At 36.9% G+C, this 27880-nt stretch overlaps 1 protein-coding gene and 4 non-coding genes across 9 annotated transcripts; all 5 read right to left on the reverse strand.

Moving 5' to 3' along the window:
- Positions 1-511: 511 nt before the first annotated feature.
- Positions 512-26919, reverse strand: NOP58 (NOP58 ribonucleoprotein). Of its 5 annotated transcripts, XM_060302043.2 has the most exons (16): positions 21314-21390; positions 19471-19523; positions 19149-19268; positions 16775-16946; positions 15998-16119; positions 13795-13931; positions 12139-12203; positions 11038-11172; positions 9723-9868; positions 8977-9103; positions 7161-7324; positions 6152-6286; positions 5808-5869; positions 3749-3882; positions 1207-1367; positions 512-816 (listed from the first exon to the last, which is right to left on the reverse strand). In XM_060302043.2, exons 5-16 carry the CDS (start codon positions 16103-16105, stop codon positions 766-768), a joined length of 1425 nt encoding a protein of 474 aa, XP_060158026.1. In that variant the 5' UTR covers positions 16106-16119; positions 16775-16946; positions 19149-19268; positions 19471-19523; positions 21314-21390; the 3' UTR covers positions 512-765. The 5 variants fall into 5 exon arrangements, with proteins under 5 accessions (XP_060158026.1, XP_030710290.1, XP_030710292.1 ...); XM_030854430.3 differs by lacking the exons at positions 16775-16946; positions 19149-19268 and adding an exon at positions 26641-26919; XM_030854432.3 differs by lacking the exon at positions 16775-16946.
- LOC115853048 (small nucleolar RNA SNORD11) lies at positions 8737-8819 on the reverse strand. Its single transcript, XR_004039392.1, has one exon. It is a non-coding gene; the product is annotated as a small nucleolar RNA SNORD11 (small nucleolar RNA).
- On the reverse strand, positions 9584-9669 carry LOC115853054 (small nucleolar RNA SNORD11B). The gene has a single exon (XR_004039397.1). It is a non-coding gene; the product is annotated as a small nucleolar RNA SNORD11B (small nucleolar RNA).
- Positions 19288-19374, reverse strand: LOC115853022 (small nucleolar RNA SNORD70). Its single transcript, XR_004039372.2, has one exon. It is a non-coding gene; the product is annotated as a small nucleolar RNA SNORD70 (small nucleolar RNA).
- Positions 20081-20169, reverse strand: LOC115853028 (small nucleolar RNA SNORD70). The gene has a single exon (XR_004039378.1). It is a non-coding gene; the product is annotated as a small nucleolar RNA SNORD70 (small nucleolar RNA).
- Positions 26920-27880: the final 961 nt, after the last annotated feature.

Below are 27880 nucleotides of genomic sequence, written 5' to 3' on the forward strand. Positions count from 1 at the left end.
CCGCGGCATGTGGGATCTTCCCAGACCAGGGCATGAACCCGTGTCCCCTGCATCGGCAGGCGGACTCTCAACCACTGTGCCACCAGGGAAGCCCCGTATTATCCTTTAAGTCACTTTAGATTACTTTAAAAATAAATCAGTGTCTAGATTAATAATGATTTTCTTGTACCTTTCAGAAATGCAAACAAAGTTAGGAACAATTTTTTTCTTCCTGAAGAGACACCAAAATGTTTTGCTCACCTAATTTTAAAACCTTGAACACAAAAGACAACTTTACTTAAAGACAGGAGAAAAATTAAAGACAGTCCAAAAAGGCAAGAGAAACATATTAGACTGGGATTCTTAAATTGGTCCATCTAATTGTTACCTTCCAAAGGCTACGTTTCAAATTAATGGTTCACAACTCTCACTTTTCAGGTATAATTATCAAAATACTAATCATCAAATGCTAAATAACACACAGAAATGGCCAAAAATTCTCTACATAAAACAGAGAAACCACAGAACTGCCTTAAAATACAAAGAAAATATTTTTATTTGTATAACAAATATTCTAAGAAATAATGATATAATAAAATTAACACAGTTGATGTGATGTTGAGACACAAATAGGTATGAAATGCTATTGATGATTAATCATTTTGTTTCATCCAACCTCCCATTGATTATTTTAGAGAGCATCTCTGGTGTATTTCTGACTGAATCTTAAACATGATGTATCCAGGTGATTCAATTAAGAAATCTTTGAAAGAATGGTTCCTTCCATTAGTCCTCATTAACTCTTTTTTTTTTCTTTTTCTTCTTTTTCTCTGGACTCTGAAAAGAACCAACAAGAATGCTTTTGAAAGACCTGTAAATGTATGAGTGATTAAAAACAGCTTTTCCTCATAAAAAGCAAATTAGGTCTATTCTATTTCCCTGGAAAACAAGTTTGGAGCAAAGACTAAAATCTAAAAATATAAAACCACCTTTATCACCTGTACCAAATGATGTTCTCTTCCACCCTTAAACAAAACCCATTTTGCAATAAGGTTCTAGGTTTAGGAAATGGCCCTTTATAATATAAACACAACAAGGTTGTTGTACTTCCTCATCAATGAAACCATTTTTTAAAAACTACCTGTTCATTTCTAATATACAGAGTAGAATAAAATATAGAAACCCTGCCCATGTCAATAAAGTATTGGTAATTAAAAACAAACATACAGCAATTGCTGTGCTGGTGCATGGTTCTTCTTCAGAAAGCGGTTCTTCTTTAATGTGTTTCTTTTTGTCCTTTTTCTTCTTTTTCTTCACAGATGTCTCCTGTTCTTCCACCACTTCTACTACATCTTCTTCTACTTCTACTACTTCCTCCTCTTCTTCAACTGAATAAGGTTAAGTGTAAAGATACTACAATTAACATTGTATCAGACTTCTCTCCCTCAAAACCCCTTCGAGAGTCTTAGTTTCTTCCTGTCATTCAGGTCAACTATCCAATGTTTATTACATAATTTTATAATTGCAAAGGTCCTTCAAATATCTACCTAGTATGCTACTACTAACTTTATAAATGATAGAAAACTCAGAGAAGTAAATTTCTCATGATCATGTAGCTATATAGAGAGATCAGGATTAAAACAAATCATCTGATTACCAAACCCACTTTTTTGGGAAGACTAGTCAATTATATTAGAAATGATTAATAAGAGTTTGGAGTTAGGAGACTTGGGTTTATCCAACCTGTTGAAACCCTGAGTAAGTCATTTAATAACCTTTATAAACTCAACTTCCTCATCCTTATAAAATTTAGTAATGTCTATCTCACTGGACAATTTCTAGGATTTAATGATTTAACACATGAAAATTTATGCAAAATGCTTAGCATGAATGCTTGGCACATTAGAATGAGGACTTAATAATTGGTTGCTATCATTAGAAATTCACTGATCAAATACTTACTTAGTACCTACTATACGCCAGGGCTTGTTCTAGACAACTAGAGATACAGCAAGGTACAACACAGACAAAAATTCCTGCTTTTATGAATCTTTTACTTTAGTAGTAGAATGGAGACCAAAAAAAGAAAAAAAGATATGCTATAAAATATTTTACATAGTAAACAGTCTTAAGGATAAAGAAGAGGAACACTGAGGAGGGCAATACATGTGGACATTTTAGACAGGATAGTCAGGCAGATACCTAAAAGAGGGAAGGGAGGGGACTTCCCTGGCGGTCCAGTGGTTAAGACTCCATGCTTCCACTGCAGGGGGCAGGGGTTCAAACCCTGGTAGAGGAACTAGGATCCCACATGACGTGTGGCCAAGGAATTAAAAAGAAATAAAAATAAAATAAAAGAGTGAAGGGAGTGAATTATGCACCTATATTGAGGGAAAATATTCAGGTAAAGAGAAGAGCAAATGCTAAGGTTATTTTAGGAAAGAAGGGGGGTTGGCAGGTTCATGGAAGAGCAAGGAATCCAATGTGGCTGGAGCAGAGTGAGCAAGGAGTAGAATTAGGTCAGAGAGCTAATGGGGGTGCCACTGTAGCTACTACATTAAGAATAACAGAGATGGGTATAAGTGGTTCAGTTCTAGATACACTTCCAAAATAGAATTAAAGGACTTCCCTGGTGGCACAGTTGTTAAGACTCTGCGCTCCCAATACAGAGGGGCTCGGGTTTGATCCCTGGCTGGGGAACTAGATCCCACATGTGTGCCGCAACTAAAGAGTTCGCATGCCACAACTAAGGAGCCCACCTGCCACAACTAAGATGTGGCGTAACCAAACAAAAAATTTTTTTTCCTTTTTTTTTAAAAAAAGTAGAATTAAGAGGATTTCCTGCCAAAATAGACTTGGGTTATAAAAAGAGTCAGTGTTAAAGGCCAAAGCAACTAGAACTGCCATTTCTAAGATGGAGAATATTATGGAGTCACAGGTTGGGAGTGGTAAGGGTCCAGGAATGTTAAGTTTGAAAAGCTTAATGAATATATGAGTAAAGATACAAATCTGGAGTTGAGTGTTTCAAATGTTACTGATGGGTTTAGGGATCTCCTTATTGTTCAGTAAGGAAATAGAATCACTTAAATAAATAACTTGTTTATATTTTCTTCACCCAGAGCAGGAGTCCACATTTGCTGATAGTACTTTTGACCACTACGCTACTTAGAAACCAAAAATTATATCAGTCATTGCTTTAATGCCTTTCTTGCTAGACCAGCTGGTAGGCAACTCAACACAGGTGCAGCTAATAAATGGGGGAGCTCAGTTATCAACTTTGCAAGAGAGCCTAGTTCACTGGTGAGCACCTATTAAATATTATCACTCTGTTGGCAGGCTACCCAGTTACTACTCTAGTCCTTTCCATGTAACAGAAACAATGACGAAAAGTAGTGCTGCATCAATTCTGTGTTCTACTATATACATAACAGAAATATTTCAACAACTAATTTAGAAACCACATACCTTTTTTTTCCATTTTAAGCTGATTCTCAAAATAGTTCACATGGTAGAAACTAAAGTTTTAGTACACTTAGTATAATCCTACATATTCAAAGAGGCACTTCTCACATTCCTCTATGAAACATGATAAATTTAACAATATCCTAACTATTCCCAGAGAACACGATGGTTTATTAAAACACCATTAGCTTTCAACATGGATGGTTTCGCAATAAAGTTCAATGGTATGTACTTTCCCAAGATTTATGAAGTCTGTACTTCTTAAGGAATAAGAGTATAAATGACATTAAAAAAAATTCAAACCAACCTTTAATTTTAACCTTGGCTTTTTTGGCCTTCTTTTCAACCACTTCATCCTCTTTGTCTACCTGTTCAATCTTGCGCTTTTTAGAATAGGTTGGCAGTGTTGAGTCACCAGAAGGATCGTAAGTCTTCACTTCACTGAAAGAGCCATAGAATTTTATAAAATCCCTACAAATATCAGTAATCAAATAATTCTAAAGAGATTTAAAAGGAAACGTCATTAGGTAATACTTACACAAACATACAATGCTGTTTCATTTTAGTGGCTTTAGGGCAGTTTATGAAAAAGTCTCCAAAAGGTAAAGAGGTGTCAACAGTAGGTCACACTTCACACTTCAAGAGAAGTGGTGAGCTAAATGAATTGTTTTAGTAATCAATGTAGTGACTATAGTATAGAAAAATAGTCAATCAGCATAGGGGAAAAAATGGAGGAAATCTCTTTATACCAAATGATTACACTAGAAAGTAAAAACTGAACCAATTCGAGTTTTAGAATACAATGAAAAACAAAACAAAAACCCTAAATCAAATTTAATACAGAATACTCCATCACAAGATTCCAAGCAGCAGAGGAACAAGAAGGGATATATATGGATAAAGATTCCTTGAAACCCAAATGTTTGCTTTTGTTCTAACAAAGTAGAAAAAAATTAAAGTACTGCGTGCCAAAAATGTGAACTAAACCTCATAATTGGTGCTTTAAGCACATGTGTTTAAAGTCATAAGCATAATGGCATGGGAACATTAAAACATTGTTCAAAACAAGCTAAGGAATGTTCTATTAAGCTATCTTACAGGCTCACGGCTGTTAACTTTTATAGGTTAAAAACATTTATAATTTAAGAAACAAAGTAGTGACTAGGTTCTCCTGGATCTCTCCCAGATATATGTATTATTAAACTTTTGACTTTCTGTAAAAAAAAAAAAAAAAAAGAAAAACAAAAACAAAGCCCCAAAACAAAGATTCACATTTTTTTCAACTAAACACAACAAATTAGGCTTTAAAAATTACAAAATACATGGTCATTGTAGAGATCTTAGAAAATTCACAATATAAAAGTAAATGTTAATTAATGCCCGTAACTGAATACATTTGGTTTCTTTCCAGAATAAAGGAGAACAATTTTTATGAATGTGTATACTAAAACATATATCTAAATACATATTTATAATGAAATGTTACTATATTGCTTTCCCTGCCCACTTATAAGATTTTACTGAAGGACTGTAAGAAGTCCTAAAAGCACAGTTTATGGATTAATGACTAGAAATGTTTTTAAGGCTGACATACACCGTCAATCTCTTTTCCACATTCTGTTTCTATCATTGCAACCTCATCAGTATTGAACATTATCTCAAATAGTAATAAAAACACCTCTCCCCACAAGTATCTTTTGTAATTTCATAGTGAGGTCTGAATACTTATCATGCCTCTTAGCCACTTTTAGAATTTTCCTTTGTCTTTTGACTCTTTTTTTAAAAAAAAACAGGTTTCCCTGTGGCTTAACTCTGAATGGACTTTGGTTTCGATAAATGTTATACTATATAGGAACTATGAAGGAAAAATATTTATTATCAATATCTGGAAATGAGTAAATTAAATATTAAGGAAAAAGGCCAAAACAAATATATTATGTGTACTTATTGCAACAACGTAAAAATGTGTATATGATTAAAAACTAGACGTGGGGCTTGCCTGGTGGCACAGTGGTTGAGAGTCCGCCTGCCAATGCAGGGAACACAGTTTCGTGCCCCGGTCTGGGAGGATCCCACATGCCGCGGAGCAGCTGGGTCTGTGAGTCATGGCCGCTGAGCCTGTGCATCCGGAGCCTGTGCTCCACAACGCGAGAGGCCACAACAGTGAGAGGCCCGCATACCGCAAAAAAACCCCAAAAACCAAAAACCAAAAAAAAAACCTAGACGTGAATATGGAAAACTGTAAATGGCAAAGAAATAAATTGGGATACTTAGTTGTTTTAAACAACAACAAAAAAACTGTCAACAATTAACATTTAAATAAGCAAAAATTGTTCATTCATGCTCTCCCAAATGTACTCACTCACCTTTTATGTTCATACTTTTCTGCTTTTGCTAATGCCTTTCCTGTTCCACTTATTTTCCGTATCTAAGAAAAGAAAAATCATTAATAGTTTTCTAAGGCATAATCTCTTTATAATATATATGGTAGTATGTCAATTCTTAGTATATATTAGGTAAACTGTTAACAGCAGGCAGAAAAAGAATATATTAGACATACTAAAATGTATCATAAGAGTAAAACTGGTTAGCAAATGAAATGAAAAAGTACATAAACTAAAAAAAAAAAAAAAAAAAGTACATAAACTACTCATGGTTTATTAACTTTTGACAGGTAACACTTCTGCAATATGCAGGGTGTGATTCTTACCCCTCTATCTTCCAAGGTTCTCAACCTGGCCTCTAATTTGGCTCTGTTCTCAACTCCCATCGCAGAACTGGAATCTTCACCAAAAGCATCATACCGGATGGCCAAAGCAGTTTTGGCTGCCAGCATCCGAGAAATCTAATAGAGAACTTGAAGTTAGAGGCATTCAAACTATACTCCAAGATGAGATATAAAAAATTCTCTCAATAATTTATTCATGAGAACACTACAGATGAATCATTGACTCTACAATTCACTCTAGGATTTTTGAAAAATCAGGAGTTACAAAAGTATTGTAAACGATACAACTCAAGTCACTTATCTTCTATTTGAATCTTTGCCACAGTATGATGGCTAACTGGTTATATACACAACCACCATTATTTTGTTGGATGAAAAGATATTGTAGTAGCTTATGTCTAAAACTAGCTCAAACCATTCTTCCATCTTCCTTTAGTTTCTACTATGTGACATTAGTCCTACACCATGGGATCATCCAGATTAAGTATAGCCCCCAGCCCCCGCAAGCTTAACTAACATTTTATTTTACTGAACCCTTTATCTCTCTCATCACTCTGCTCTGAATTTTATAACATTTCAATTCCTGTTAAACTATGTATCCTGTAAAAAGCTTGAAAGTACTTTAAGCCTCAGTTTCCTCCTCTGTAAAATAGACACCTACAACTCATAGGGCTATTAAGAGGATTCACTAAAGTCCTATCAAGTGTTAGCACAGTGTATGCTATTATTTTTTTATAGGTCATAAATATTGATGTTAAATTGGTTTCCTGCCACACAGAAAACTTTTGATGTGCCTTCCCTGTCCCCACCAATGGGTAGAGTCTAGAAAAATAGTAACAGCAAGCAATAACACTTTCTTCTAACCTTTTCTTTCAGTGTACATAAGTGTTTATTTAAAGAATTCACCACTCTCTATTTGATGAAAAAGAAACAGTAGGAGGAAAATGGTTTGGAGGAAAAAAAGGCCTACTCCAGGAAAACTGTAACTGACCTTTCCTTTGTGTTTGGGACTTGTCTGGCCTACAAGTGAAGCATGATAAATGAGACCATACTTAGGGGTATCTCGTCTAGACTTGAGGGCTCTGAAGAGTGCCTTTTCTGCTCCAAGAATCTGAACTGTAGAAGCTGCATGTTTGGCCAAATTCAAAAGAGAACCTTCAAAAGAAAAGAAGTAGTTACCAGGAATGTACTTGCAAGTATTTGAAAGTTCCATATATTAAAAAGACCTATAGTCTTAATATTATAGCCATCAGAGTAAATAAAAATCTGATATAATACAGGATTCTATAGTCTGGAATTACCCCAAATTCCTGATATCTCAGCATTTGTGATTCATCCATTAACACCACAAGCAGAGGTCTGTGATAAATGTCTATGACAAGTTGAAGGTTACTTGTTCAATTTTACTTATTTGCCTGAAGAGATGGTATTACTATTTCACATTTCATTAGCATACCATGGGAGAGATAAAAACACATGTATTCACAGACACCACCCCATCTAGCCCCTATTTTTCTGAGATTTATTTTAGACATCAGATATCCTACTACTATAGATATGAAAAAACATACAGATAAATAAAGTGAAAATTTAGTATTAGGACATCTCAGTAGATCTATGTGATAAACTTCTTACACTTTATTTACCCCTCGTTTAAGATATGGATGAGGAGGACTTCCCTCGTGGCACAGTGGTTAACAATCCACCTGCCAAGGCAGGGGACATGGGTTCGAGCCCTGGTCCGGGAAGATCCCACATGCCGCGGAGCAATGAAGCCCGTGTGCCACAACTACTGAAGCCCGCACGCCTAGAGCCTGTGCTCCACAAGAAAAGCCACCGCAATGAGAAGCCCATGCACCGCAACAAAGAGTAGCCCCCGCTCACCGCAACTAGAGAAACCCCGCAGGCAGCAATGAAGACCCAACGCAACCAAAAAAAAAAAAAGATATGGACGAGGAGATATAAGCACAATAATTAGGTATTAAAGTTGATGCTTTGTTAGATGTGCTGCACTGGTTTTCTGTCAGAAAACAATTAAAAAAAAAAAATCTCTTTCTCTTTTTTTTTGGCCTGGTCACGCGGCTTGTGGTATCTTAGTCCCCTGACCAGGGATTGAACCCAGGCCCCCAGCAGTGGAAGCGTGGAGTCCTAACGACTGGACCATCAAGGATTTCCCTAGAAAACATCAATTTTAATGCAGTTGCTCAACCACTAGATACGTGTTTAAAATTCAACAAACATACACTCGCCTTCAGGAAGTTGTAGCAGTGACATCAAAGATCACTGATCAAAGATCAACGTTAACAAATGTAAGAATGGAAAAAGTTTGAATTATTGTGGGAATCACCAAAATGTGGCACACAGACATGAAGTGAGCAAATGGTGTTGGAAAAATGATGCCAATGGACTTGCTCTACACAGGGCTGCCACAAACTGTGATTTTTTTAAAAAGGCAGTATTTGTGAAGTGCAATAAAACGAGGTAAGCCTATACTAACTGATTTCATCCTCCTGCATTCATCTGATTGTTCTAATTAACCATAACAAACTTTTGACAAGGAATCACAAGTGTCTCAGAAGAGGCAGTGACTAAAGATGCCTTCATTATCCGAAAGGAAATCAGGCATACAAATAAAATCATCATTGAACACCTGGGCCTTAGTCCTCACAAATATACCATTTACTTCTATTTATTACCTAGAATTACTTTAATAAGTATAGTTTAAAGATAAAAGAAGAAAAAAATCCTACCTAGAAAACAACTCAACTCTCAATACCCATGTTTACAAATTACATTAAAATCATCACCTGCATGAGCAATAAGCCGTGCTCCAACTAATTCACCAACCATGACTGTAACGTTGGGTGCAATGGCCATCATTCTATTTTGCAGATATTCATAGAGCTGGGTTCTATATTCGGAGATTTCAATCACCTGGTGTAGGGAACAAAATGAATAAGTCATAAATGACAAGAGTAAAAATAGTATAAAATTCACATGTCTAAAACACCGGAGTCCCAAATTATCATAGAGCAGTTGTACAACCGTGGGAAAATTAACCATTTCTTACCTCAGTTTCCTACAAAAGGGCTGTTGTGAAGATCTTATAAGATAATGTATGGAAACAAGCTAATACACTGCCTAAAAATAATGCTAATCAATATTACTGTTATTTTAAAAAACTCCAAGGGCTAGACATTTCTGTCATCCCCTGTGATTCTCATATAGCTATCTTCAAATGAGAGGGAGAAAAAATACAGGCTACAAACATAAAAGTTAGAATTAAATAATTGAAGCTATACTTCTCTGCCTTTTTAATGGATTTATTATTCAGATAATGCGAACAATATAAATAAATTAGACAGTACTCTTAACTTCATTTTAGTATATATCTCCCCCTCTAAGTATAAATCAAGATGGCATCAGATGAGGTAGTGACTGAACACCCTCATATTTATTTATCAGGTGAGCAATACATTAAAAAATCATCATTGCCATCAGAAATTACAGAGCTGGTACCACCACAACTAGTTTCCCTTTGTGTATAGTTTACCTGAGTGCAGAGATGCAGAATGTTGCAAATATCTTCTTCTGAAACCTCTGTTCCCATAGATATCTCTGCAGCTGCTTTCACTTCTGCTTCAACCTCTTCTGGCAATAATTCAGAAAGTGTGGCCGAGGCATAATTCTTCCTATCGCCTATGGAATGTTTGCAGAGTAGGAGGGAGAATCACTCTTCAACAAATTATATAAAATCCACCAAACAGTCAAAAAAAAAGTAGAGATAAGCCAATGAAAAGGATGCCTAAACAAAACAAAAAGCGAACAAGTCTGACCTAGTAACTTTCCTCATATAAAGGCTTGATTTTTCTCCCCACCACCTCCCTACAAAATACTACAGATAACAAAAAAAACAAAATACACCATGAAACAGGACTTACAATACTGTGATAGACAATTTGTAGCTAAGGTTATACTGAAACTAGGGCCATGAATTCTTAGGGGTAGTAATATGATAATATAATATGAGCCAAGTAACTCATATTTATTAACAATCCTCACGTTCTTCTACTAATATTGCTGTACTAATAGTATACAATTTAACACTAACAGTACAGATAGCAATACTATTTTTAATATTAATTATTATTAATATATTGCAGGATACCCCCAGTCCACAGTTGTCCTTATTAATGGTAATTTCACTGAGACACGTTAACCATAAGAAACCATTTCCAGAAAAACCAAATTAGGGGCTCCCTGGTGGTACAGTGGTTAGGAGTCTGCCTGCCAATGCAGGGGACACGGGTTCGAGCCCTGGTCTGGGAAGATCCCACATGCCTTGGTGCAACTAAGCCTGTGTGCCACAACTACTGAGCCTGCACTCTAGAGCCTGCAAGCCACAACTACTGAGCACAAGTGCCACAACTACTGAAGCCCATGTGCCTAGAGCCTGTGCTCGCAACAAGAGAAGCCACCGAAATGAGAAGCCTGAGCACTGCAAAGAGTAGCCCCCACTCAGCGCAACTAAAAGAAAGCCTTGTTGCGCAGCAACAAGGACCCAACGCAGCCAAAAATAAATAAATAAATAAATAATAATATATATTTTTTTTAAAAAAAGAAAAACCAAATTAGAGAACCATGTTCTCTGCTGCACAGGCCATCAAAATCAAAGTTAATTTTGTTCCTGAACTCTAACAGATATTAATATGGCTACACTCCCCAAACCTGCAAGACATAAAAATATCTTGGAAGTTTAAGAAAAAGAAAAAAACCCACTGTAACTCATGTTTTAAATGAGTCACAATGAAATGAATAAATAAAAATAAATCGCTATTTTCAATGCCTTAAAGGATCAAATTACTTACCAACTTTCTGTAAACACTTGCAGTATGTCAAATTATCCGAAATAATTTTTCCTAATTCAGGGAAATGCCAGCCATACCATTCTCTACACCGCATAATGTAGTTGTTTAGTTCTTTATCTAAGTCATCTAACAGGGCTGCAGTAGATTAAAATGAAAAAGAATATAGGAACTTAAAAGGATTTTTAAAAAAACTTGTGATGAAATATAAATTTACCATTTTAACCATTGTCAAGTGTACATTTCAGTGACTCAAATTCATTCAGAATGCTGTGCAACCACCACCAGTATCCATTTACAGAACTCTTCCATCAACCCAAACTGAAACTCTGTACCCATGAAATAATAACTCCTCGTCCCCACCTCCCCAGCCCCGGTAATCTCTTCTACTCTCTGTCTCTATGAATTTGCCTATTCTAAGTACCTCATAAGTGGAATCACACAATATCTGTCTTCTTGCCTGGGGCTTATTTCACCTAGCATAACGTTTAAAATTCATCTATGTTGTAGCATGTATTAGAACTTCTTAAGGACGAATAATATTCCATTGTATGTATATGTCACATTTTGTTTATCCATTCATCTGTGTTAATGGGTATTTGGGTTGTTTCCACCTTTTGGCTACTGTGAATAATGCTACTATGAACATAGCTGCATAAGTATCTGAGTACCTGCTTCCCGTTCTTTGGGTATATACACCTACAAATACTATCGCTGTTTAAAGGGATTTTTTAAATTGGAAATCGTTAAGACTTTGATGTCCAAAAATCATCCAATGACATGCGAGAATGACCTATTATATACAACTACAAGTGAAAAAAGCAAAATAAAACACAACACAGATCCCACTTATGGTTTTATGATTTTTCATGGAGAAAGAGAAATCAATCAGTTTACATTAATAGTGTAATCCATATTATCCAACTAGTCAAATTATAGTTTTTCCTTTCTTCTTTTCTGCATTTTTCAATTTACTTTACTTACTAAAAGTTCTAGCTCAACTCCCTTTTCTTCCTCAACAATTATAAAAGATACAATTTTAACAGTAGGAAAAACCCACAACGAAGAGACAAACAGATTAGTCCTCACATGTACTATACTTACAAATTGCCTGAACAATCATTGTATCCACTTTATCAGCACTAAATTTCAATCTGTATCGGGACAAGCTGGGGAGAAGGGGGAAAAATATAAATCACTAAAAAAAAGCATTTAGGAAAAGCATTTAATTAACATCTTAAAAAGACTTTTACCAGAATCCCTATCCTGGAGCTACACTGTTTACCTTTTTCATGCATGGGAAACATCAGCTAAATAAGAATACAATACTTAAGATCTAAAAATACACATTTAAAAAGAAAACGAATACATCTGTCCTGCTATAACCTACATTTCTGAAACATGAATTAATTTATGAATGATAAATAGGATAATGCTGTGTAGCTCAAACCATACTGGTTCACATACGATTTTTGCAGCATATTTAATGCTTTATGCCACTGGAAAAAAAAATAAGTACAGCACTGTAACACCTGAAAAGACGAAAGCCATGTAGGAACAATATTATACATAAGGGTTTCTTAATCTTTGCACTATTAACACTGTGGGCCTGATTATTCTTTGCTGTGGGGTCTATTCTGTGCACTGTCAGATGTGTAGCAACATCCCTGGCCTCACCCCAATTGCCAAATGTCTTCTGAGGGGTATCTGATTGCCCTTGATTGAGAACTACTGCTGTGCACAATGCCAATTAATCTTAAACTTGGACCCTAACTCAGTTTAGCTATTTGTTCTCTCTTAGAAATGTTTATTACAAAGTTTTTCCTGACTTTTGTGCATTTTGCTCATTTCTGTAACTCAGCTTTAACCCTTTCATTAATCTATGTTCATATTTTATTTGTTCAAAGGTCCAGACCTTTGTTTACTGTAGTATTTCTGTAATATAAATTTAACACGTCCTTTATTTTTTGGCTGTGCTGGTTATTAGTTGCGGCACACTGGGCTTAGTTGCCCTGCGGCATGGGATCTTAGTTCCCTGACCACAGATCAAACCCGAGTCCCCTGCATTGCAGGACGCATTCTTTACCACTGGACCACCAGGGAAGTCCCAAACATGTCTTTTCAACTGTTAATTTTTTTAGGGTTACAAAGATACTTAGGTTTTGAGTGGTTTACCCTTAATCCTATTTTTATTTCACAAACCCTATTATTGTAGTGCAATTTCAAAGAATGCCAAGCTTTTCAGGATTATATATATCACAGTATAGCAGAAATTCCTGGTCTAATGGACCTCTGGCTAAACATCACAGGTTAATGTTTTCCTTTGCCTCATAAAAACTCAAGAAAAAACTCAAAAAAACAAGCCCCACACACAACGCAGAAGAGGAGGTCATTACCAGATGAGAAAATTCAGGGAGATGGCAAGTAGATGGAATGGTAGCAAATGATTTAGAAGATGTAAAAGAGAAAAGAAAGCCCAAGAATTGTGGCATCTAATACTAGAGAGGTAGAGAATGCCTATCATCAGGTTTAGAGCCCAGACAATGGAGCCAAACTGCCTGGGTTCAAATTATGGCTTCATCACTTACCAGCTATATGGACTTTGGGCATCAATTTCCTCATTTGTTAAATGAGGATACTATTACTACCTTCCTCATAAGATTCTTGAGGATTAAGATAGTATTTGTAACATACCTTGAACTGTGCTATATAACTGTTTATTAAATAAAAATAATAAGACTATTTTCCAGTAAATCTCACCTGTGTGCCAACCCAAGACACATGGCTGCCATTTCACGTGGTTCTACCCCAGGGATTAATCCATCCATCTGTGAACGGATTCCCCTCATAAGTTCGTTAACAAGAGGACTATGGATACAACTGAGATTCAGCTTTTCCTATAAGAACAAGAACATTTGTATCAAATAAAGAACTAAACTTTTCCTAAAATTATTTAAATACTAAAATACCATTGATTTAAATGTATACATTTCTCAGTTTCATAAAAGCAGTTTCTCGTGTTTGTGGGAAGAACACTTGAATATACTATTGGTAGAGGTCAAAATTGGTATAAGCTTCCAGAAAGGCAGCCTGTCTACAGGAATCAAAGCCATAAATAGATAAATACAATTTAACCTAGTAATTTTGTTCTTTTTGTTGGTTTGAGGGATCTTTTACTACCTTACATTATTTAGCCTCTTATAAAAATTATAAAGGTAATACATACAGAAGATTTTAATCAATAGTACTATAGGGAAGGGGACTGAATGAAAAGCACAAGTTCTGGCCTTAGGCCCTTTCCCTACTGTTAGGATCCCCGAAGTACTTCCAAATCTATACTAATGTTAACGTATATGTGTACACATATACATAAATCTTTATAAAATTTAAGTTTTTACACACCCCAGGCAAACAGGATGAATCTGTTCTGGACACCTTCATTTTTTTCACTTTGCAGTGTATTTGCTAACTCTATACAAATTTACAGTTCTATTGCATCAAATGCAAATGACAAGCATGCAAAATTGTGTATGTTGCATCACATTTAAAGAAACAAATATTTAGTATGCATACAAGAGACAACCAGTGTTTACGTTTTTCAAAAGGAGGAACTGAGAAGAAAAAATTAAAGATATTCATAATCCCACCAGCCAGCAATTTGCTGTCCCATGTGCCTTTCTGTATGCTTATTATGCTAAAATTTAACGTTTTAACAGAAAAATATAAACTAAGACTTGTGCGCACTTCAAAGGATGAAGATAGAAATTGATATCACTGAAAACTTAATTACCTGACGGTATTAGAAATAATCTATCCTAACAATCTTATTTAATTCACAATCCTACCTCAAAATAAAAAAAAACCCTCTAATCTCTTCAGCACTTTCCTACCTCCAAACACCTAGAATTGATCCTTACTTCAAGAATGAGGACTGTAAATCAACTATACTTCAATTAAAAAAAAAAAAAAAAGAAAGGGCTTCCCTGGTGGCGCAGTGGTTGAGAGTCCACCTGCTGATGCAGGGGACATGGGTTCGTGCCCCGGTCCGGGAAGATCCCACATGCCGCGGAGCGGCTAGGCCCGTGAGCCATGGCCGCTGAGCCTGCACATCCGGGGCCTGTGCTCCGCAACGGCAGAGGCCACAACAGTGAGAGGCCGGTGTACCAGAGAAAAAAAGAAAAAAAAGAAAAAGAATGAGAGGTATGTTCATGAAGTTGCACTGTAATACCTACTGTAACTATTGAAAATCAAAGTATCGCAACTGGGATTTCCCTGGTGGTGCAGTGGTTAAGAATCTGCCTGCCAAAGCAGGGCACACAGGTTCGAGCCCTGGTCCAGGAAGATCCCACATGCCACAGAGCAACTAAGCCCGTGCATCGCAACTGAGCCTGCGTGCTCCAGCTACTAAAGCCCACGCGCCAAGAGCCTGTGTTCCTCAACAAGAGAAGCCACCGCAATGAGAAGCCCATGCACTGCAACGAAGAGTAGCCCCGGCTTGCAGCAACAAAGACCCAATGCAGCCAAAAATACATACATACATACAAAGTATCGCAACTGGCCTCTAAAATTTTCTGCCTTGCATGTTTGGGAGCCTACATATCCAGCCTTTCTTTCCATTCTCACTTTATGTTTAACCTTAGCAATTCTACTCCCTACTAAAGTTTTCTAATAAACACATACAATAAAAAAGAAATGTGATTTATGTTGAAAGGGAAAAAAATGTCACTAAACAAAAATATGCCAGGATATACATAAAGTGTTATCATTTTGGCGCATCACTTATATAACCTTAGTTTTGATAATCATATTGGAAACCAATTATTATGTAGCGTAGGGGAAAAAGATCAAGTATTCAAATCTGAGAACTTATGATAAACAACTCACTGCAAAGGCTAGGCTTGGTAGTCTTTATGCTGTACGGTGAGCTCTGATCAGCAGGCATAAAAGGAAATTATAACTCTACCTTTATGACGCCTCCTAGTTTAGCATCAGCTACAGCCAGGGGTTCATGGGCTTCTTTAACTATTTTCTTCAGAACTTTCTTCAGCTGCTTATTGATTTTGCCCTCCATCAGAGCTGTGAATGCTTTTTTAGGAAGAAAAACAAAAGAGTTAACCCAAAACTTTAACCGTAAGAGCTTAAGATTTTATTTAAATTTTATAAATAAAGGAAAAAAACCCACTTATTTTCAGAAGAGCTGAATTTAATATTACTTCTGAAGTGAAATGATAAACGTTACACATTTCACAATCTCATCTGATCTTCCCACCCTCATTTCCACTCCGGAACCAGGAGTTAAACCAGATCCAGCATTCCTTTCTCTATGGTCACACAATCCTTCTGAACTCAGAATTGTAAGTTGTTAGAAACAATCTGTTTTGGAATGATAAACTGATTCACTCTCCTGTGTCACTACAGACCGACTGGCCTGATTGTGAAATACCATAAAAACCGTGTCAAGACCGGTAAAAAGGAGTGTATTCATTTTGAAGGTTCTGCCACAGTTTAAGTATGTCCGAGTGGAGGTCTTACTTTTGCTAATCCTTGATCCAGATGTGTCAACAGGCCTCTAAATTATAAACCTCCAGCGATTGAGAACTTACTACTGAAGGCAGCCAATTTGAGTTGGAGGCTGTTTTCATTTCTGGCAAGCTCTAAATGTGCTACTTTGTAACTCTCACCCTTCTTTAGACCTATACTTAGATCCTTTAGACCCATATGGACTAATTAATACTAATACCTCTTCTAGTTGTCTGGGTTTTGGCTGAACTTAAAGTATGCCTGGCAGGAAGTCTGTCACAATTTCTAAGGTCAGGCAGCAGTTTGTGCTTAATCAGCCAGGTACTTGCTCTTTCCTCCTTGGGAATTCAAATTCCCAATCATTTGAATTTCAAGTGCATTTCATCTGCTATCTGGAAGATGAAAGGTGAGGACAAAAACCACACAGATCTTAAAGAGGTCTCTACACTCTAAGAAGCTAAGATTCAAGCTACTTTTGTTGAGTTCTAACAATTTACATATTGTAAAACATTGACTCCTTTCTAATATACATTTCTCTAATAACTGTATTTTCCTTACAAGTGTTTAATCTTTTCTAATTAAAATATTTTATTCAATGTCCTGCTTCTAGCTCTCAATCTTTCCTATCATTTACTCACACTTTAACCTAGTGTTCTCCTTTAAGATTTCTTAAAAGTAAAAAAATTTCTACTCTAGATCCACTCTAACATTCACAAACATTTAACTTCCCTGTTAATCACTCTTCATTATATGTATTTTAAAAAGATGGTATACAGAGATGGTGACAGGGATAAGGGGAAGCTGAATCTCTCCTCTTCTCTATTAGCCACTATTCAGCATCCCTCAGCAGTCTTCCCCCTTCATCCAAATTTAGGCTGGCTCCAAACTTTACTGTGGCTGTTTGTAAGATGTGAAACTTACAAGTCTAACCAAGAGTAAAAATAAACCCTCTGGACTCATTCTTAGGCTACAGGTTTTTTTTTTTTTTTTTGCGGTACGCGGGCCTCTCACCGTTGTGGCCTCTCCCGCCGCGGAGCACAGGCTCCAGACGTGCAGGCTCAGCGGCCATGGCTCACGGGCCCAGCCGCTCCTCAGCACGTGGGATCTTCCTGGACTGGGGCACGAACCCATGTCCCCTGCATCGGCAGGCGGACTCTCAACCACTGCGCCACCAGGGAAGCCCTAGGCTACAGGTTTTAAATGTATTCCCTGACATCTACAACCACTTAGTTCTAGTTCTGTCATGTCAAAACTGCCTTATAACTGAGAGAGGGAAGTTAATTTTCAGGAAGGACTCTGTTCTCTTAATAATAATAAGATGATGTTCAACTTTCTGGTGAAAACTGATGGGAAAAGGCATTGTAGATTTCTATGACTAGATTCCTGACAGAGCTCACTACCTTCATTCATTTACCCAAAAATATTTTTGTGCTAGGGATTTGATGGTGAACAACACAGTCTCTGCCCTCATGGAATTTAGATTGTGTGTGGGGTTGACTTTAAATTCTTACCCAGCATGCTATTTTCTCCATTTATCTTACATTATTTTAAGGAATACCTGCCCCCTCCCAAAAGGGCCACTTGAGATCAGAGCTGCAGCACTTTCCAACTCCAAGAGGAGCTACTCAAATCAATCTATATGAATAATGCTCCCCAGAGTTGGAGAATAGCTAACACAATCTTGCCTGGGATATTACCAAAATTCTACCCATATTTATTTTTAAAGCTGTAATATACAGAACTATCTTTTAAAAATTTTCCAGGCAAAAATTACCATATTTATGCTTTATGGCTCTATAAGACTTCAATTACTGGATGTGTGCAGCCCTAGAACTATTTTTAAAAATTTGAAAATTGGCCTCGTTGGCTCCTCCTTCAGCTCACCCCTCTGCCAAGGTTGGGGTGGCCCATTAATATTCCAACATATTTAATAAGATTCTTTTTTTTATTTTATTATTTTTTTTTTAATAAGATTCTTAATTTTCACTATATAAGAGAACTATACCCTTCTCCTGTGGCTGGTGAACAAAATTACTTGGTTCAGTCAAATGAATCTTATGGCTTAATTTTAAGCCACATTCTTCCTTATGGTCCTTCATTTTCAAATTATACCACTAAGTAGTTGGCTGATCTGAGATACAGAATTTAAGCAACTGAAAATTCATGATTAGAGTTTTATATCTGATGTTGTTTTCCCTAGCATTAAAAGAACATTATGAGACCAAGTGCCTACTGAAGCCAAGCCTAGTCAGTAAACCCTACTCATGTCTGCTGTCTCATCCCTAGGACTAGCTGAAGGATATAACAGCCATCCATTCTTCTAAATCATAAAAAAATCATGCCCCCTTCAGGTAAACTCTTATGCATTTCTGTAGTTTGTGTAATAAACAAAACAAACACCACATACACACACACACACACACATACCCCTCTACTAGTTTTCTTAAATCTTCTAATAATACTGTGCTTTTTTAAACTAAAAATGTATATACCTGGAGAGCTGTTTTATTATTATTCCAACTCTAAATCCTGGCTATTCTCAACTTTACCCTTGGATTAAAATGATCAGAGAGCAGTGTACTTGACCACATTACCTTGATCCCTTGCAGAACAGCTTTTACTGAATTGTGCTTCAGCATTATGCTGTTGGTTTCCACAGGGAGATCAATTTAACCACTTCTCACCTCTCATCACATGTAGGGAAAAAACCAGCCCTATAGTGAAAAAAGCTAACTCAATGTTATCTCAGTGGTAGTGACGAATTTGAGTTAGATCACTTAAATTCAGTTCCAAAAAGAATGCATCATTGACAACATTGAATAGGGTTAACTCAGGCAACTGAAGCAAACAATCTTTTAATGAGGATGACAAATCACCAATATCTAAAAAACCAAAAGAGCCAGTCTTTGACTTTACCTGCCAATGCCTCTGCTGTATCCTGAAATTTCTCAAAATGTTTCAGCTTTACTCTAGAATTAAGGGAAAAAAAAATGTTATGGGGGCACACTGATTGTGCAAAAGCCACATATTTAGGAGAAGAGGTGTTGGACTGTTTCCAAAGCATACACCAATAAAAAACTTACCTGCCATTGGGCATTGGTGTAAAGTTAGATATTCTTCTAAAATGACCAATAAAATGACCAATTTCTCTAAATGCCAGGCTAGTAATGTCTGAACTATTATAGAGGTTGTAGGTTTTGAAGGAAACTTGGAACAACAGAAAAGACGTTTGCTGCCACATCTAAACGACAGGAAAGATGTTGAAGCTTCAACATAACCTCTGCTGCTTAAAGTTAGACACAAATGCCTTTTACTATACAGCACAGAAGTGGCTTAAGAAAAGGTGTTAGGGTCCCTCTTACGTCAGAAATCTCATGACATTGATTTGCGCATTCAGTACAGGTTCCATTAAAAAATAACTAATTGTTAGATCTAATTCCTGTTACCCTTACTTTACTGCCTTCCTCCCTACTCACTTATGTGCAGGGCAACATTATTTTATATCAAAACAAACACATACAGTTAATCCATTGTTGTCTCAGTGGTAGTGACGAATATTTGATTTAGATCACGTAAATTCAGGTTCAAAAAGGATACATCATCGACAACAATGAATCAAGTTAACTCAGAAAACTAAAGCATATAGCCCTTTAAAAAGGAAAACTAGTCTTCCACTGTGTCTAAAATAATGTTATCTCAAGCAAGGTTTTCTCACCTCGTCAGGGAACACCCTGGTGGTACCTTAAATGCACACTTAACAATAGAAAGAGGTAAGAAAAAAGCAATTATTTCACCTTATCCCACCTAACCCCATTTCCACTCATCTGAAGTGGCATTTGTTCATATCTCTGTATATTTGCATAAATGCATATATAGGTGTACAGCAACACTTGCAAAATGCAATCACGTTATACATATTACTCTGAAGCATGGTTTTCCAGTATACCATGTTTTCCTAATTATTTAGTATGACATCTCTTGGGGTTCAACACTCTTTAGCAAGCTTGAGTAGTTTCCTTCTATTCTAGTGAGTTTTTATTAGCACGAACAGATGAATTATGAAATGCCCTTTGGCATCCAAGGACATAATCAAGAGATCAGTCGGCTCCTTCCTAGGACCACACTCACCAAATAGGATATTTCACAGGGTGATTCACAGATGGTGAAATAGCCTTCTTGACTCTACCTTGAGGAAAAGCCAGCTCTCTCTCCCACCACTCCTTTCTTAGAATGGGCATCAAGGTTATATTCTATATTCCTGTCCAGAGACCTTGGGGACCAAAGGTACGCCTTTCCAGTATTTACTAGCTAGTTATTTTACTACGCCAGAGGGAGTTAGGAAATACAGGTCATAAAGAATAAATAAACTATGAATTAAGTTCGAAAACACCTAAATATCACTAACTTAGAGAAATTATAAGTTAAATCAATTAGCAGCCCATGCTTTTGACAGTTATTACTTTAAACAGAAATTTATACTTAATTCACAATCAATTTACACTTTCAAATATCTTACAAAAATAGTGTTTTTTTGGGTGCTGTCCAACCTCATCTGCAATTAATACAAATTAGCTGAGATGGCCTATGCTCCAAATAAGGAATCTAATAATTGGGCTCATACCAATATTATTCCTGAAATGAGTTCAAAACAAAAAGTTATGGATATATTACATGAAGGGGGGGCACAAACACACAAAACAAACAAAAACAAAAACCTCTAAATGTTAACTGCTAAGTTCTTAGTTTCAAGATGACTTACATTTTATTTGCTTTCTCTGGAGTTTCAAATTCTTTCCACAAACTATCAACCTCTTGAAGTTTCTTTTCATTCAAAACCTGTAAATAAATATTTAAAATAATTTTCTTTAAATTGCACAGCTTAGGCATATACAGCTATACCCTTCAAGTACAATTGTACATGCAAAATGAGGGTGGTGGGAGCTATTTTTCTCTCTGAAATAACCAGTTTTCTTACCCTGCATAAATTTTTGGTCAAACTAATAAATCAAGTAGCCCAATGAGTAACTAGATGGAGTTTAGATCTAGCTGGGTATTTGTTTAAAACTTTCTATTTTTAAGGAGCTCCCTAACCCCTTCACAAAGGCTGTCATATTCACAGATCAAAAGAATTTATTTGCCTACTTTCTACGGAATAAAATTTGTTCTTTAGGGACTTTCCTGGTGGCGCGGTGGTTAAGAATCCGCCTGCCAATGCAGGGGACACAGGTTCAAGCCCTGGTCTGGGAAGATCCCACATGCCGTGGAGCAACTAAGCCCCTGCGCCACAACTACTGAGCCTGCGCTCTAGAGTCAGCGCGCCACAACTACTGAAGCCCGCGTGCCTAGAGCCCATGCTCCACAACGAGAAGCCACTGCAGTGGGAAGCCCGCGCACAGCAACAAAGAGTAGCTCCCGCTTGCCGCGACTAGAGAAGGCCTGTGCCCAGCAACGAAGACCCCATGTAGCCAAAAATAAATAAATAAATACTTTTAAAAAATTGTTATTTATTGCTATGAACATCCTGACAAGAATTACGGATTTCTCTAAAACTAAGATACCATTAGTTCTAAGACACATCCTTATGTAAGAAATTTTAACATGTCAAGGGAAAAAAGGGGTACTTTTACCTATGAAACACAGCCATTAACATTTAGGTATATATTCTTCAAGACTTTTTGACTGTCTATGCTGCATTTTATTAATGCGTACTTTTAGGAATCGTGCTATACAGTTAACACTTAACATATTGTGGACATAATTCTAGGTTTTAACAAGAATCGCATTGCATGAATATACCATCATTTATGCCCTTATTCATAAATATACATAGTTTTGTATGTATACATGTTGTATTTCTTAGGACAAATTATTGGAAGTGGAGTTAAATGATCATATAAGAAACGCATGTTGACATATGTATTATCAAAATGCCTTCAAAAGCTTCTATTACTTTCACTTAAATCAAGAGTGAATAAAAGTTCTTATTTTCCTACACCCTCACCAATACTGTGTGATAAATCAGCTGCCCAAGTATAGGCTAGGGTAGGATCAATCCTAAAATCCATTTCCCCCCATATTTAACATCCTTGAAATTGGGATGTCTTACAATTGATGGCAGGTCAGTTTAACTAGCAGTGTAAAATAACAGTGTATTATACTTGATGAAATATAGTATTATAGATATTATACATATCTTGTGGAAAAAGGCTGCTGATCAACTAAAAATTATACTTTACCGACAAGCCACATTTCACCAAATCCACAGTACCACAGAATATTTACATGGTAAGACTTATTACCCAGTTATAGCCTAGTACATATTTCCATGATGAAACATGAAGAAATACGATTTTGCACAACACCTGTATTTTCTGTCAGATGAGAGTGGCAAGATGACTTTAAGGATTTATTGTGTTGTTTAAATTTAATCCCACACACAGCTGAATCAAATATATTTACAGAACTGGAAAAACAGGAATCACAGTAATGAAGCAGTAAACAATTGCAAAGCACACGGTTTTGTATTAAAAAATTACAAACCACTAACAGTTCTATTTTGTATGTCATGAAAACTTTAGAATACAAAGACATTCCATCAAATCTCATGAATGCACTGAAACTTTAATTCAAAGGTATTTTTTTGTTAAAGGAAATTCACAGAATAGTAGTGATTTTTAGTAGTAGTTTACTCAGTATGCAGTTAACCATACCTAAAGTTCAATGATTGTTGACAGGATAAGTACCAAATAGGGGATATGACTCATGAGTAAAATTCACATTTTTTTCTAGTTGAAAAGCAAGTATATTTGAAGATAACATTTGGATAACAAAATTGGCATATTAAAGAGATATTATTTCAAGTTAAAGCAACAAAGGAAATGTAATGAAATCATGTTAATTCATGACCACTGAAAGGTCTCCAAGGACTTTGTTATGGCAAACAAAACCTTGGCTACTTTATGTTCCCAGTCGTGCATAACATACTGAAAAGAACATTACTAATAAAGTCTGAACAAAAACAGAATTAGAAATAATTGCTACATTTTCTGTTACACATCTATCTCAAATTTTTAATCATTCATTTTCAGACAAGGAAATCTGAAACATTAATATGCAAATCCATTTTAAGTTTTATCATTTTGGATTAAGATGGAATGAATAATTTAGCTATTGTCACCACTAAAATCTTTAGCACCACTGTTAAATTGTTTGCTAGTTTTACTATAATAAGTACTATATGTACCTATTTACATTTACAAAAAGTGAGTTATATAGTATGTAAGTTATACCCAATAAAGCTGGAAAAACTTATTGCTTAGTAATCATGTTATATAGGAACTTTGGTATTCACATAAAAAGCTCTTCCTCGAGCCCTTGAGAAATAAAGGAACACACAACACTATGCTACACAGCAGCACTGTACAACATGACTACTAAGAATTTAAATGAATTAAAATTAAAATTCATCTCCACAGCTTTACTAGCTACATTTCAAATGCTAAATAGCTGTATGTGGCTAGTGGCTACCAGACTGGGAAGCACAGCTACAAAAGGTCTGGGATGAGTAAGACTGAGGAATGTCTAGTCTTACTCTGTGTGCCATGTGACATAAGGGACACAGGCTTGAGTTTCTGCAATATTCTACAAATAATAATAATAGTTCTTTTCAGGTATTGTCTCTGCATTTATATATAACTTTATTAACAAGCAACATTTTCTGGAAAGTTTTAAATGCGTTTTGAATCACTGTGTATATATGGATATGCATATACTGGGTCATGATATAAAATGTATTCCTCACTGTGAACTGAGATTAAAAAAAGTATGAAAAACTTTCTTAAAGCATTCTTATTCAAGCATGAATTTTATGCAACCAAGGTAATTTTATACCCCAGCATTTTGAAAGATTACGGGAAAGGGAGCTAATAACCTTGTATTGCATATCTCCACACACATAGATATTTCACGTACTATGATATTCACCCCTTTAAGGTGTAAAATTTACTTTTCAGTAATTTTCACAAACTTGTGCAACCATCACTAATTCCGGAATACTCTGTATGCCTATTTTATTCAGGAAGAATCAATAACAGCTACTAACTCCAAATATTTATAAATGAAGCAATATTTCAATATATTTAAGCCTTTAGTTATTTCTCTAATATTAGGTTACATAAAACATAAACCACAATTTTTAACAATGTTGAACAGTAACTTGCAGATAAACAACATTAAAAACTGCAACAGAATACTCAAGACTTATTTTTATGGAGAATACTCTTTATTAGTAGAAATCAATAAATCATATGACTTTATACTTTATGACCCAGGTCTAGAAACCATACAATTGCTAAACCGACTCCTCCCCACTGTTAGAAGCAACCACTGGACAGTGCAAAGTCACCCCTCCCCTCTTAGCATCCAGGTCAGGACAGTATACGTAACATCAATTTGGATGAAATTCATCCACAGATGCTGATTCAAAATATGACAGACTACTCTGGCTAAGAGAATTTGGGGGCATGTGCAGAACTCTAAGAATTTAGAGGGACCTTCCTGGTGGCGCAGTGGTTAAGGCTCTGCACTCCCAATGCAGGGGGCCGGGGTCCAATCCCTGGTCAGGGAACTAGATCCCACATGCATTCTGCAACCAAGAGTTCACATGACACAACTAAGGAGCCTGAGAGCCGCAACTAAGGAGAGTGCCTGTTGTAACTAAGACCCGCTGCAACCAAATAAATAAATATTAAACAAAAATAATAATAATTTAGAAAAGACTGCAAAAAGCTGGGGAAAGTCTAACAGACCCATTTCCGGGCTCCAAAGCCTTTTATAAAGTCCCTTAAAATTGCTAATACTACAATCTCAGACAACTCTAATGAGAGGAAAAAGAAGCAAAATCAGCTTTCGGATTTTAATTATCTCATTGGTTTTCTTAAAAATAACAAGTATTTAATGTAACATGCAAATAGAAGTATATTTTCAAATGTCAAAGAGAAACTTGGAAAATAAAATGAAAACCTTTCTCAAATAAACATTTTGGTATGTACCCTTCCAACTCTCTGCACCCGTACCACACAGGTGTTTGATTTATAACTAGAATCACACTATATATAGTTTACCTAGCATTTTTTGACTTGTCAGTACATATGAAAAATTTGTTTTTCGTTGCTATATTCGTTGAACCCAAGAGTCCGATACGTAGATAGAACTCAATTTACCTGATGCTTCCTATCATCTCAACAGCACCCTATTACACGAATGTCCCACTGCTCAGTTATTTCCTTGCTGATGAACTTGAAGTTAATTTCAAACTTTCCCTATTAAAAAACCCAAAACTCAGGTTGGTTATATCCAGCTCAGATTTCCCCCCTGGGCTTCAAATTTGAAATGACCACTGTATCTCCACGTCTAACAGACATCGAAAGCTTCACACAACCCAAACTGCAACTCTTTAGTATCCTCCCCATTCCCAGCCCCCAAATCCCTAAACCTTCTCTTCCCTTCCCTACCACCACAAACCCACTTACTTAAACCAAAACCTCGCATTCTTCAACCAGCCAATCCCGTCAGTTCTACCTTCTAATTTTCTCCTGATATTTCCTTCCCTCCATGCCAGCCTTAACCCAAGCAACTTCATCTCGTCTAGATTAATGCAAAAATATCCTCCTTCCGTTCTTGCACCCCATCCCTCGTAATCTATTCTGCACAGAGCAAAACAAGTGCATTAAAAGACAAAGTTAGGTGAGGTCAGTCCTCTGTTAAAACCTTCCGATCATTCCTCAAAACTCTCAGAACAAAACCCATACTCCTTATCATAACCTGTAAAATTCGAATACGGCTCCTGTCCACCTCCCTAACCGGGGCAAATCCTCTTACTGAACCCAGAGCCCCAAACGGCGCGGCCACGTGTTCACCGAAATATGCGCCTCCCAGGCCCAAAGCCTTCCCCCTTCCTTTCACAGCAGGGGGACACAAAAGGCACCCACGCGATCCTGAGCACCGTCGTTCTCTCCTTACGTCTTTCCGTCTCCTCTCCTGCCCAACACCTGCCTTCCCCTTCCAACGGCTCAATCTCCCACCTACCTTAAAGATGGCGTAGCCGACGGACGTTTCAAACAGCACCAACATGGTGAGGACGGGTCAGGGAACTGCGCGCCCGCCGCCGAGCTCTTATATCAGTGAAAAAAGACCAAATCTGCGGCCCCCAAAGGCCCGCAACGCCGCGGCTGGCCAAGCACCAGAGCGCCCACCTTCGCGCAAAGAACCAGATCACGTTGCCTAAACGTTCCACACTCCACTACAACCAGAACGCGTGAACGCGCTTCTCCTTCTCCATGGCTTCTGGGTTACGACCTCACTTCCGCCAGATGACGTGCCGCATAGTGCGCCTTGGCTTCCGTTTTGTTCCCGCCGCAGAGGACCACGAGAATATCGCGAGAGTTCTTAGGGAAGAAAATGTGATTTTACACGATTAGGCTCGCGGAAATCTGAAAGCGAAATCCATCGCGCTTTTTAAATTGTTTTAAACTCTCATATATGATGTATTTTACCTTGAGAGAAATGCGAAGCTGTCTCATCTGTTTTCCTTAAGCATTTGGAATTTGGAAAATGCTAGCCGCTAGAATTTACCCGCCCCCGATCTCCCTGCTTTGAAGTCATCAGAATGACCTCACCATGACTGTCACTTTTTTTGCGAACACTCGTAGCCGTTCTCTTCTCTCTGGCCAAACTGATTTTTACCATAGATGTCGTCCAAATATATGTAGACCTTTCCCGTTTTTGCTTCAAGGACTCTCGTCTGCATTTAGACTTTGTTTCCTTGTTTTAGTGTAATTTGGGTCTTTTCAGTCTCAATGACTGATTTAAATACCTCAGTTATTCCACAAGTCTGGCTTCCAATAGGAGTAAAATTTCCTTCCCCACTTCCCAGTCCCTGTATGCAGATTGCTTGTAAACATTCAGTTGCAACCTGCTGAAAGTTATGTCATATTAAGTTACTTGATTTTCTCGAGCAACTCTGCAACCTGGGATCAAAAGGAATGAAAATCTTGAACTGAGTAACAGAAAAGATGAAAGTGGGGAAAAGTCAAGGCATGAGAGAATCTAGGATACAGACAAGAGTATAGCCACAGTATACCATGTGGTCAGGGAGGCAAGAGAAACCAAAATGGCTTGATGGGGAGAGGGAGTGGGTGAGTGAATGAAGTGGAAACACTATGGCTGTGTCTGGTCTCCTTAATGGAAGTGCCATCTGCTAGAGAGCAGTCTATATCTTACACTTATTGTATCCGTATAGAGCATCATATTGTGCTATGCATGAAGT

The sequence above is a fragment of the Globicephala melas genome, chromosome 7 (genome assembly GCF_963455315.2).
Source record: "Globicephala melas chromosome 7, mGloMel1.2, whole genome shotgun sequence".
NCBI classification, from domain to species: Eukaryota; Metazoa; Chordata; class Mammalia; order Artiodactyla; family Delphinidae; genus Globicephala; species Globicephala melas.

Bases quoted from the DNA above. Each gene is read 5' to 3' on its own strand.
- NOP58 (XM_030854430.3), bottom strand. From the start codon at position 26,685: ATGTTGGTGCTGTTTGAAACGTCCGTCGGCTACGCCATCTTTAAG. The intron at 9,869-11,037 runs GTAAGTAATTTG...AACATTCCATAG, and splicing joins CAAGTGTTTACAGAAAGTTG to GCGATAGGAAGAATTATGCC. The intron at 7,325-8,976 runs GTGATGATTTTA...TTTCTTTTGAAG, and splicing joins ACGGCTTATTGCTCATGCAG to GTTCTCTTTTGAATTTGGCC.